This window comes from Furipterus horrens, unplaced genomic scaffold (genome assembly GCF_987537825.1).
Source record: "Furipterus horrens unplaced genomic scaffold, mFurHor1.1.pri manual_scaffold_1, whole genome shotgun sequence".
In the NCBI taxonomy this organism is placed as follows: Eukaryota; Metazoa; Chordata; class Mammalia; order Chiroptera; family Furipteridae; genus Furipterus; species Furipterus horrens.
Genome location: NW_028327171.1, coordinates 121,709,009 through 121,721,223, shown reverse-complemented (window position 1 = coordinate 121,721,223; position 12,215 = coordinate 121,709,009). Strand labels below are relative to the sequence as shown.

The window sequence follows — 12,215 nt, the reverse complement described above, 5'->3', positions numbered from 1 at the left end:
ATATATTCATATGATAGGATACTATGTAGAATGACAATGAGTGAATTAATGCTTCATGATTATATGGATGAATATAGAAACATAATATTTAACAAAAGTCAGACCTGAAGACACGTATGTATGATTTCATGTATATAACGTTCAAAGACAAGGTAGTCTGCTAGAAAGGGGAGACCACGGATACTTCAGAGGTCCTAGTAATGATATGTTTCTTGATCTGGTTGGAGATTAAATGGTTGTATTCATTGTGTGAAAATCAGAGTGTACACTTATGACATGTGTGCCTCACTGTATGTAGCTGACTTTAGTGAAGCTTTTTAAATAGTAATTTCTGCTAAACTAGTAGAGAAAAGTTAAAGAAATGCTTCTGTTTTTTTGCTATTTATTTTAACTTTGAGTTTCATTGATGTTTAGAAGTGCTGAATTTTTTTATCTATTTAACACTTAGATTTATAAGCTTAGAGATATTGTTAAAAGATGTGAGGATATATCTTAAAGTTTAATTTATGGACCAAGATTGTATTTTGAAACAGAATTATAGCTAGTAAATTTTGCAAAAAGATCTATCAATTTTTATACTTATTACTATGTTCTAAAATAAAACTCCTAAGAATTGTAATATTACTGAATGAGATCCATTGATGCAAACCTTTACATTTATTCTGTTGCTTTTTTTATTGGGTAACAACAAAAACCTTGGAGTGATTTGTGTTTGTAAGGCTACAATATTTATCTGTAAAAATAGATGAAATGGAGTTTTAGATCTTAATATTTTCTGGGTATTCTCTGCTTTTTATTATTTTTTGCAGCATGAATCTAGAGAAACCTTGTTGGGATTTAATATGGTGAATTACAGAGCATGCAAAAATTTGTGGAAAGCATGTGTAGAACATCACACGTTCTTCCGTTTGGACAGACCACTTCCATCTCAAAAGAACTTTTTTGCACACTATTTTACATTAGGTTCAAAATTCCGGTACTGGTAAGTATTGCTTATGCATTAATGCTTGTATTGCTAAACTTTTCTTCCCTTTAAATTAAAGATACACTTTATTGAATCATAGAATTATTGTTATTCATATATATCTACTGAATCAAAATCTCCATGTCTGTATCAGCAGAAAACTGTAGGTTCTTGTGATATAACCAGACTTTAGAAATCTGTTACATTGACTTTATTCATTTCATTATTTTCTAAAGCAAGTCAACAATATTTAATTACATATAATCTAGAAATGTTATAATTTCCACTGTTTGTATTAAATACTCGCAAGAAAACTTCGTTCTAAGACACCTTTATTTTATTTTTTTGTAAAAGCCAATCTTCTGCATAAGTATACAGTTACTTTGCCTTTTTTTTTTTTTTCTTTTAAAGATTTTATTTACTTGTAGAGGGAAAGGGAAGGAGAAGGAGAGAGAGAGAAACATCAGTGTGCAAGAGAAACATCAGTTGGTTGCCTCGCATGCCTCCAATCAGGGATCAGGCCCCAACCCAGGTGTGTGCGCTGACTGGAAATCAACCGGTGACCTTTCAGTTCACAGGCTGGCACTCAGTCCACTGAGCCACACCACCCAGGGCCTATTACTCTGTTTTTTAATGTGTGTGTTGTCCAACCCTTTATTGTAAATAGTTCAAAACAGCTCTTACACAAAGTCAGATTTAACCATTGAACAGTAACCCCAGTAAGTGGCTCCTCTAAAACCTTCCTAAAAGTGGGAAGATGGGAAAAATAAGGTGGTGGTACTTACAAATTAAAAGGTAAATAGAGTGAGTATTAGATCAATGGTGAAAGTCAAGAAAAATTTAAGAAACACTATCTATTGGTACTGCATCTTAGCAGAGCCAAAAGAAATCTTCAGTGAGACAACAGTGCAGACCATAAACATATTACTTTAATTAACTGAATCCCTAACTAAGCAACCTACAGAGTTGTTATACAGGGACTACACTTATGCCTAGCAGAACTCTCTTCCTTAGGGGTAAATGGGGCTAGTACTGGCAGATATTACAGCTTTTTTAAGGTATAATTGACATACAATAAGCTACCATATCTAAAGTTTTAAACTTAATGTTTGGAGCTATATATATATTTCTATTAACCCATTACCATTCAAGATAGCAAGCATATTCATCCAAAATATCCCCACAGATCTCTCTCTAACCCCTTTTTCCACCGTTCTTTATCCCCATGCAACCACCAGTCTGCTTCATATATATTTTATAGATACATATTTGTAAGTAGTTTGTTTTTCCAGGATTTTATGTGAATTTAAGTATGTAAGTTACATATTCTTTTTAGTCTGGCCTCTTTTACAAAGCATAATCATTCTTGAATTGATCCACTTTGTTGCCTATATTGATGGTTCATTTCTTTTTATTGTGTAGTAGTGTCCATTGTATAGATGTACTATAATTTCTTTATCCATTCACTTGTTTATGGATATCAAGTGGGTTATTTTCCCATGTGAGTTGTTCCAAGTTTGGACTATTACAAACCAAGCTGCTGAGAATACTCATGGGAAAAACTATGAGTATAGATGTTTGCTTTAATTTCCCTTGATTTAAACACCTAGAAGAGGAATGGAAAAATCATGTTGTACGTGTATTTTTAACTTTGGATAAACTGTCAGTTGTTTTTTTTAAAGGAGTTTGGACCATTTTATGTTCCCAGCAGCAATGGTTTTTTTGTTTGTTTTGTTTTTAATTTAAATTATATTTTATTATTTATGCTGTTACAGTTGTCCTAATTTTCCCCCTTTGGCTCCCCTTAACCCAGAATCCCACCAGCTCCCTCAGGCCATCACTACACAGTTGTCCCTGTCCTTGGGTCATGCATATTTATTCTTTGGCTACTATATTCCCTATGCTGTACTTTACATACCCAAGACTATACTGTAACAACCAATTTGTACTTCTTAATCCCTTCACTGCCCCCCAACCCCACTCCCATCTGGCAAGAATCAAAATATTCTCTGTATATACGATTCTGTTTCTATTCTGCTTTTTTTCTTTCATTTTTAGATTCAATTGTTGATAGATATGTTTATTGCTATTTTATTGTTAACATTATTTTTATTTTATTTTTATTGTTATTCTGTTAACAGTTGTCCCATCTTTCCCCCATTGCTCCCTGCCCCCAGCCCACCCCTTCACCCACAGTCATTCCTCACCACGTTGTCCATGTCCATGGGTTATTTATACTAATTCCTTTACGAAACCCTACCTCTACTTATTTCCCTTCTCTCCCCCACTTCCCCCTGATAACCGTCATTCTGTTCCTTGTTCAATTTTGATCATTTGTTTGTGTTGTTCATTAGTCTCCTGTATCAGGTGATATCATATGGTATTTTTCTTCCATTGCCTGGCTTATTTCGCTAAGCATGATTCTCTCTAGTTCCATCCATGTTGTCGCAAATAGCAGGAGTTCCTTCTTTCTTTCTACTGCATAGTATTCCATGGTGTAAATATACCACCATTTTTTAATCTCCATATCTACAGATGGGCACTTAGGCTGTTTCCAGCACTTAGCTATTGTAAACAGCGCTGCTATGAACATAGGGGTGCATAGGTTCTTTTGAATTGGGGTTTCAGGATTCTTCATGTATAATCCTACATTGGAATTGCTGGTTCAAACGGCAGTTTCATTTTTAGTTTTTTGAGGAAATTTCGTATTGTTTTCCATAGTGGCTGCAGCAGTCTGCATTCCCACCAACAGTGCACTAGGGTTCCCGTTTCTCCACATTCTCGCCAGCACTTGTTACTTGTTGATTTGTTGATGATGGCCATTCTGACTGGTGTGAGGTGGTATCTTACGGTGTTTTTTATTTGCATCTCTCTGATGGCTAATGATGTTGAGCATTCTTTCATGTGTCTATGGACCTTCTGTATGTCCTCCTTGGAGAAGTGTTTATTCAGGTCCTTTGCCCATTTTTTAATTGGTCTGGCTGTCTTCTTGATGTTGAGACATGTAAGTTCTTGACATATTTTGGAGATAAAGCCCTTGTCTGAGGTATCATTGGCAAATACGTTTTCCCATATGGTTGGTTTCCTTTTCATCTTGCTGATGTTTTCTTTTGCTGAGCAGAAACTCTTTACTTTGATGTAATCCCATTTGTTTATTCTTTCCTTTATTTCCCTTGCCTTAGTAGATGTATCAGTGAAAATATTGCTATGTGGAATATCTGAAATTTTCCTGCCTCTGTTTTCCTCTAGGACTTTTATGGTGACACGGCTTACATTTAAGACTTTGATCCATCTTGAGTTTATTCTGGTGTGTGGTATAAGTTGGTGGTCTAGTTTCAGTTTTTTGCACATCACTATCCAGTTCTCCCAGCACCATTTGTTGAAGGGGCTCTTCTCACTCCATTTTATGTTCCTTCCCCTTTGTCGAATATTAGTTAACCATGTAGACCTGGGTTTATTTCGGGGCTCTCTATTCTGTTCCATTGATCTCTATGTCTGTTCTTATCTCAGTACCAGGCTGTTTTGATTACAGTGGCTTTGTACTATAGTTTGATGTCACGTATTGTGATTCCTCCTACTGTGTTCTTCTTTCTCAAGATGGTTGTGGCTATTCAGTGTCTTTTTTGGTTCCATATAAATTTTTGAAGTATTTGTTTTAGGTCTGTGGAATAAATATGTCACTGGTATTTTAATAGGGATTGCGTTGAATCTGTAAATTGTTTTGGTTAGAATGGACATTTTAATTATGTTGATTCTTCCCATCCATGAACATGGTACATGCTTCCATTTATTTGTATCTTCCTTAATTTCTTTCTTCAGTGTTATGTAGTTTTCCGAGTACAGGTCTTTTATATCTTTGGTTAAGTTTATTCCTAGGTACTTTATTATTCTTGTACTATAGTAAATAGGATTTTTTTATAGTTTCTATCCCTAATATTTTATTGCTGCTGTACAGAAATACCTTTGATTTGTTAATATTGACTTTGTATCCTGCTGTTTTGCCAAATTCACTTATTAGGTCAAGTAGTTCTTTCATGGAAACTATAGGATTTTCTATGTATTCTATCATGTCATCTGAAAATAATGACAGTTTTACATTCTCTTTTTCAATTAGGATGCCTTTTATTTCTCTTTCTTGTCTGATTGCTATGGCTAGAACTTCCAAGACTGTGTTGAATTGGAGTGGAGAGAGTGGACATTGTTGTCTTGTTCCTGATGTCAGGGGGAATACTTTCAGTTTTTGTCCATTGAGTATGATGTTGGCTTCAGTTTTTCGTAATGGCATTTATTATTTTGAAGTTGCTCCCTCTATTCCCATTTTGCTGAGTGTTTTCATCATAAATGGGTGTTATACTTTATCAAATGCTTTTTCAGCATTTATTGATGCGATCATGTGATTTTTGTCTTCCATTTTGTTAATGTGGTGTATTACATTTATTGTTTTGTGAATATTAAACCATTCTTGCATCCCTGGGACGAATTCCACTTGATCCTGGTGTATGATCTTCTAAATGTGTTGCTGGGTCCGGTTTGCCAATATTTTGTTGAGGGTTTTAGGATCTATGTTCACCAGCACTATTGGCCTTTAGTTTTCTTTTTGTTGTGTTTTGACTTGGTTTTGGAATTAGGGTAATACTGGCTTCATAGAAAGAGTTTGGGAGTCTTCCCTCTTCTTGGATTTTTTGGAATAGTTTTAGAAGAATAGGAGTTAGCTCTGCCCTAAATGTTTTGTAAAATTTGCCTGTGAAAGCCATCCAGTCCAGGGCTTTTGTGTGCTGGGAGTTTTTTGATTACTGTTTCAGTTTTACTCTTTGTTATTGGTCTGTGCAAGCTTTCTGCTTCTTCTTGATTCAGTTTTTTTTCTTTTTAATTATTTATTTATTTGTTTTGTTTTGTTTATTTATTTTATTTTTAGAGAGAGGGGAAAGGAGAAAGAGGGGAAGAGAAACATCACTGTGTGGTTGCCTCTCACTCACGCCCCAAACTGGGGGCCTGACGTGCAACCTAGTCATGTGCCCTGATTGGGAATCGAACCAGCGACTCTTGGCTTGCAGGTCGATGCTCAGTCCACTGAGCCATAGCAGCCAGGGCTTTGATTCAGTTTTTGAAGATTCTATGTTTCCAGAAATTGTCCATTTCATCTAGGTTGTCAAGTTTCTTGCCATATAGTTCTTTGTAGTAATACAATCCTTTGTATTTCTGTGGTATCAGTTGTCATTTTTCCTTTTTCGTTTCTGATTTTGTTTATTTGGGTCCTCTCTCTTTTTTTCATGAGGAGCCTGGTTAAAGGCTTGTTGATTTTGTTTATCTCTTCAAAGAACCAGCTCCTGGTTTTATTGATCTTTTGAATTGTTTAGTCTCTATGTCATTTAATTCTGCTCTGATCTTGATGATTTCCTTCCTTCTACTCGCTCTGGGCTTCGTTTGTTGTTGTTCTTCTAGTTTTTGTAGCTGTAGGGTATGATTTTTTTATTTGAGATTCTTCTACCCTATGAACTTTGCTCTTTTGCTGTGTCCCATAGGTTTTGGGCTGTTGTGTGTTTATTATCATTAGTTTCCAGAAACTTTTCTATTTCTTCCTTGACGTCATTGTTAACCCATTCAATATTTAATATCATGTTATTCATTCTCTAGAGTTTGGATGTCCTGAGTTTTTTTCTTGAGGTTCATTTCTAGTTTCAAGAGATTGTGGTCTGAGAAGTTGCTTGATATAATTTTAGTTTTCTTGTATTTGTTGAGGCTTGTTTTGTGTCCTACCATGTGGTCTATCTTTGAAAATGTTCCATGTGCACTTGAAAAGAATATATATTTTGCTTCTTTGGGGTGAAAAGTTCTATCTATATCAATTAGGTCCATTTGATCTAGAGTGTTGTTCAATGCCTCAATATCCTTGGTGGTTCTTTCCTTTGAAGGTCTGTCCATTGTTGACAATGGGGTGTTAAAGTCCCCTACTATGAGTGTGTTGCTGTTGATATCCTTCTTGTAGTCTTCCAATATTTTCATTATATACTTGGGTGCTCGTATGTTGGGTGCATATACGTTTACCAGGGTTATATCTTCCTGATGGATTTTTCCTTTAAAAATTATGAAATGCCCTTCTTTGTCTTTTTTTATTGCCTTTGCTGTGAAATCTGTTTTGTCTGATATAAGTATTACTACCCCAGCTTTTTTTTTTTCATGTCTGTTTGCTTGGAATACTTTTTTCCACCCCTTCACTTTCAGTCTGTGCAAATTTTTTGTTTTGAGGTGTGTCTCTTGTAGACAGCATATATATGGGTCATGTTTTCCTATCCATTCTACTACCGTATGTCTTTTGATTGGAGCATTTAATCCATTTACATAAGGTTATTATTGACAGGTATTTATTCATTTCCCTTTGTACCTGTGTTCCTGTCCCTCTGTCTTTTTCTTGTTTTCCTTAAAACATTCCCTTTAGCATCTCTTGCAGTGCTGGTTTGATGGAGATGTATTCTTTTAGTCTGTCTTTGTCTGAGAAACTCTTTATTTCACCTTTCATTTTGAAAGAGAGCCTTGCTGGGTAGAGTGTAGTCTTGGTTGTAGGCCTTTTGTTCTTCATTGCTTGAAATATTCTTCTGCTATTCCCTTCTGGCTTGTAGTGTTTCTTTTGTGAAATCAGTTGTTAGTCTTATCAGAGCTGCCTTGTATGCTGTTTGCTGTTTTTCTCTTGCTGCTTTTAGGATTCTCTTTTTCTTTGAATGTTGCCATTTTAATTATGATGTGTCTTGAACTGGGCCTGTTGAGGTTCCTCTTCACTGGGACCCTCTGTGCTTCCTGGACTTGCATGGCTTTCTCTCTTCAAGTTAGGAAAATTATCTGTCATTACTTTTTCAATCAGGTTTACTATCCCATGCTCCTCTTCTTCTCCTTCTTGTATCCCTGTGATACGGATATTGTTTCATTTCATATTTGTCCTGCAGTTCTCGTAAACCCTCTTCATTCTTTTTCAGTCTTTTTCATTTTGATGTATTGTCTGTGAATTTTTTTCTATGTTGTCCTCTAACTCACTGATCTGATCCTCTGCTTTGTTTAGCCTGCTTTTGGTTGCTTCTGCTGTGTTCTTCAGTTCAGAAATTGTATTCTTCATTTCTTCCTGGTTCTTATTGATAGTTCTCAGTAAATTCCTTGTAGCTTCTCTGGAGTTTTTTGTAGTTTCCCTGGAGTTCTTTGTAGTTCCCTGGAATTCGTTGTAGTTTTCTCTTATTTTGTCAAGTTCGTTGAACTTCCTTATAACCATTCTTTTGAATTCCATGTCTGATAGTTTGCGTACCTCTGTTTCATCTAGCACTCTTTCTGGGGATTCCCCTTTTCCTTTCATTGGGACGTTGTTTCTGTATCTCTCCATGTTGGATGTCTCTTCTTTTTTGTTTTTTTTTTTTTTTGTTCCTTATATTTGTCTGCTTTGATTTCCCACCACTGTGGTATGAGATTCTGTATAGCACACCTGGAGGATTCAGTGGTGCAGTCTCTTTTATCTCGAGCTTGATGCTCTTAGGACGCCTTTTATACCGTTTAAGCTGTCTGGTTGTATTTCAGTTACTCTTTGGTGGAACCATCCCTCTGGCTAGTTGATTGAGAGTCACTCTGCTCACCATGTCTTCAGTTCTTTTGTGGAGATGCTGTTAAAACATAAACACACAACCCAGGCAAGAAACCTACAACCTCAAAAATATCCCCCACCCACAATCACTCTATCAGCAGCTAGAGAGCCAGTATTAATATAGATATAAAGAGGTTAAGACTATTATACTATAGGAAAAACAGATAAGAGTTGTTTTAACTGAAAGAAAGATGATTTTTAAGAGGGAAATGGTAGAATAATAGTAGCAAGTAGGGTCAAGGCTATGCAAGACAGTAAGTAATATTTATATTGTATGTTGAAAAGGGGAGGGAAGAATGCGGAATGAAGTGAGAAAGTGAAAGTGTATAATATTAGGTTTATATAGCAGTTATATGTTATATATTTAGTGCAAGAGGGAGTATAAACAAAACAGACAAACAAAAAAATTAAAGAAGAAGAATAGGAGGGAGAGAAGATAGGAAACAGATTAAAGAAAGAGATTTTCCCGAGCACAATCTTTGTGCGCTGTCATCTTTTTCTGGGTCTGTCCCTGGTCACAATTCCATGGGTTTCAAATCTTTTATGGCTATCTGTCTGTGAGGAGATCTAACTGGATTCTGAGGCTGCTATTTTCTCACTCGTGGACCTGCCATAGTTCTCTGCTGTTAACCACATTGAGTTGGATCCCCCCCCCCCCCCCCACTGGGCCTGCAGAGCCCTCCAGTACTCCTCAGCCTTGTCTAGCAATGCTACTCTGCTGGCGAGCCAGTGCACATGCCTATAGTCCCTGCCCAGCCCCAAGTCCTCTCTCTGCTCCTCCTCCAAAAAAGTCTCTGTGTTGCCTCCAAGCTGCCACACCAGCCTGCGTCCCTGCCTGGCAGAGCTTTGTTGCACTTGTGCGTGCACAGGGTTACCTGCCTGGGGTCCCTACTGAGTCTGGGGTTCTGCTGCAGCTTTCCTGTATGGGCCCCTCTCCACTGCTCAGCTCTGCAGTTTTGTTTGGTGGAGCCTTGATGCGAGTGGCCCCAGGCGCAGTGTTGCCAGCCCAGGGGGCCCCCACGAAGACTCAGTTCACACAGTTTCTCACAGTCTGAGCTATTCTCTGTCTTCCCACACCTCCGGCTGTTTTAACCAAACCTTCTTGCTGACTCCCTCCAGGACTTTGGCGGTCCGGGTTCCTGGCAGGGGGAGGTTCCCAAGCAGATCCCGGTTAATGAGCCAGTCAGCAGCTGCCCCTTTCGGGTGCGGTGAGGCAGAGGCTCTTGGCTGAAAAGCCCAGTGACTCCACTTGGACAGTGTGGGCCGAGCTTTCCGCCCTCCTTCACGCCACTCCCACAGTCCTGTCCCTGTTCGCGCTGTCTGAAATCTGCACTCACTCACTCCTCTCCGTGTTTGCACTCCAAGTCCTTCCACGATGGGAGCAAGCAGACAACACCGCTACGCACTGCACCGCCATCTTTTTTCCTCGAGATCTGCCATCCTAAAGAGAAGCATGAACCACCATTCCAATTAACATTTTTTATCTTCTTAAAGAAGACCTTTTAACATTTCATATAATACTGGTTCTGTGATAATGAACTCCTTCAGCTTATTCTTGTCTAGAAAGCTCTTTATCTGCCCTTCGATTCTAAATGATAGCTTTGCTGGGTAGAGTAATCTTGGTTATAGTTTCTTGCTTTTCATCACTTTGAATATTTCTTGCCATTCCCTTTGAGCCTACAAAGTTTGTTTTGAGAAATCTGCTGATAGTTTTATGGGACCTTCCTTTTGGGTAACTTAACTGCTTTTCTCTTGCTCCTTTTAAGATTCTCTCTTTGTCTTTAACCTTTGGCATTTTAATTATGATGTGTCCTGGTATGAACCTCTTTAAGTTCATCTTGTTTGAGTCTGTCTGCTTTTCCTGGACTTGGATGTCTATTTCCTTCACCAGGTTAGGGAAGTTTTCTGTCATTTTTTCACATAGGTTTCCAGTTTCTTGCTCTCTCTCCTCCTTCTAGCACCCCTGTGATGCAAATGTTGGTATGCTTGAAGTTGTCCCAGAGACTCCTTACAGTATCCTCATTTTTTTTGGATTCTTTTTTCTTCCTCTTCTTCTGATAGGTGTTTTTTTGTTTGTTTGTTTGTTTGTTTTGCTTCCTCATGTTCTAAATAGCTGATTTGATTCTCAGCTTTACTCTACTGTTGAATCCCTGTAATTTATTCTTCTGGAGTTTTCTTTTGTTCTTTTATTTTGGCTATGTTTCTTTGTTTCCCGATTTTGACAGCCTCCCCGTGTTTGTTTCTATGTATTAGATAAAGGTGCTATAATTCCCTGGCTTGGAAGAGTGGCCTAATGTAATAAGTGTCCTGTAGGGTCCAGCGGCACAGCCTCCCCTATCACCCAAGCTGGATATGCGTTGTATACTCACCATGTGGGCTGTGTACACTCTTCTCTTATAGTTGAACTTTGATTGCTGTTGGCAGTTTTCAAAGTAAGGAATTTACCCAGACCCCAAAACTGCAAGGACTACCTATGACCACTGACCACCAATCTCTGACAATTGTGGAGGACCAGCTGTACAGGTGTTACAGCACAGCAACTGATGTCCTCCTGCCTGTTGACACCCTCTAGGCAAAATTCTGGAGGCAGAGCTTTGGTGAAAAAGGAAAGGAGTCTTCATTCAAAAGCTACACAATTTTGGAATAACAGCTTTCCACACGCATTAGTCATGTAAGCCTATCAACTAAGGCTAAAATCTTTAACTCAAGTTCCCTGTTAGTTTTTAATTATCTATTTCTATAAGGTTAGTTTACAAACTAAAACAACTTAGATACGAAAGCTACACAATTTTGAAAGACTGGTAGGCTTCTGCCGCAGAGCTAGTCTCCTCTAAAATAGGGACTCCCCAAACCCACCCCGACCTCGTCCTTTTTAGATTTTATTTATTTACTTTTAGAGAGAGAAGAAAAGGAGAAAGAGAGGGAGAGAAACATCAGTGTGAGAGATCATCAAGCCCTGACCAGGACCAAACCCACAACCCAGACATTTACACTGACTCAGGAATTGAACCAACGACCTTTTGCTTTGCAGGATGACATCCAGCCAGCTGAGCCACACGTTCCAAGGCTGGACTTATATCATAAGTCTTAAATTCAGTACTATTAGTCCTCCTACTTTGTTCTTTTTTTCTAGTATTCTTTGTGTATGTGTGTGTGTGTGTGTGTGTGTGTCTTTTATAAAATGTTTCTTTTTTAAATTTTTTAATTTTTTTATCTTTTCTCTCCTTTTTTAAAATTTTGTTCTTTTTACAAGTTGTTTTGAATGTTTAGGTCCTTTGTGTTCCCATGTTAATTTTAGAATTAGCTGATTAATTAATTACTATAATAAAGACTTCTGGGATTTTAATTGGGATTGTGCTGCAACCACAGATTATTTTCAGGAGAATTAATACAGGTATCATAAAAATACTGAGTTTTCCACCTTATGAAACATGTTATATCTTTATTTATTTAAATCATCTTTTCGTTCTCTCAGCAGTGTTTGTAGTTCTTGTTGTACAAGTCTCACATCTTTGCCAAATTTTCCTTATTTCATATTTTGTGCTGTTATAAGTAGTTGTTTTAAATTTTAATTTCAGGTTGTTCATCATTATTAGAAATGCAGTTGATATATATTTTCTTATCTTATTTCCT

The 12,215-nt window shown here is 37.4% G+C and overlaps 1 protein-coding gene across 1 annotated transcript in view; it reads left to right on the top strand.

The window, feature by feature from the left end:
• Positions 1-12,215, top strand: part of PTPN4 (protein tyrosine phosphatase non-receptor type 4) — a 290,817-nt gene that overhangs the window by 193,699 nt on the left and 84,903 nt on the right. Inside the window, exon 12 of the mRNA XM_090279321.1 lies at positions 810-982. Within this exon, the coding sequence (XP_090135447.1) occupies positions 810-982 (173 nt within the window). The remainder of the gene's footprint in view (positions 1-809; positions 983-12,215) is intronic.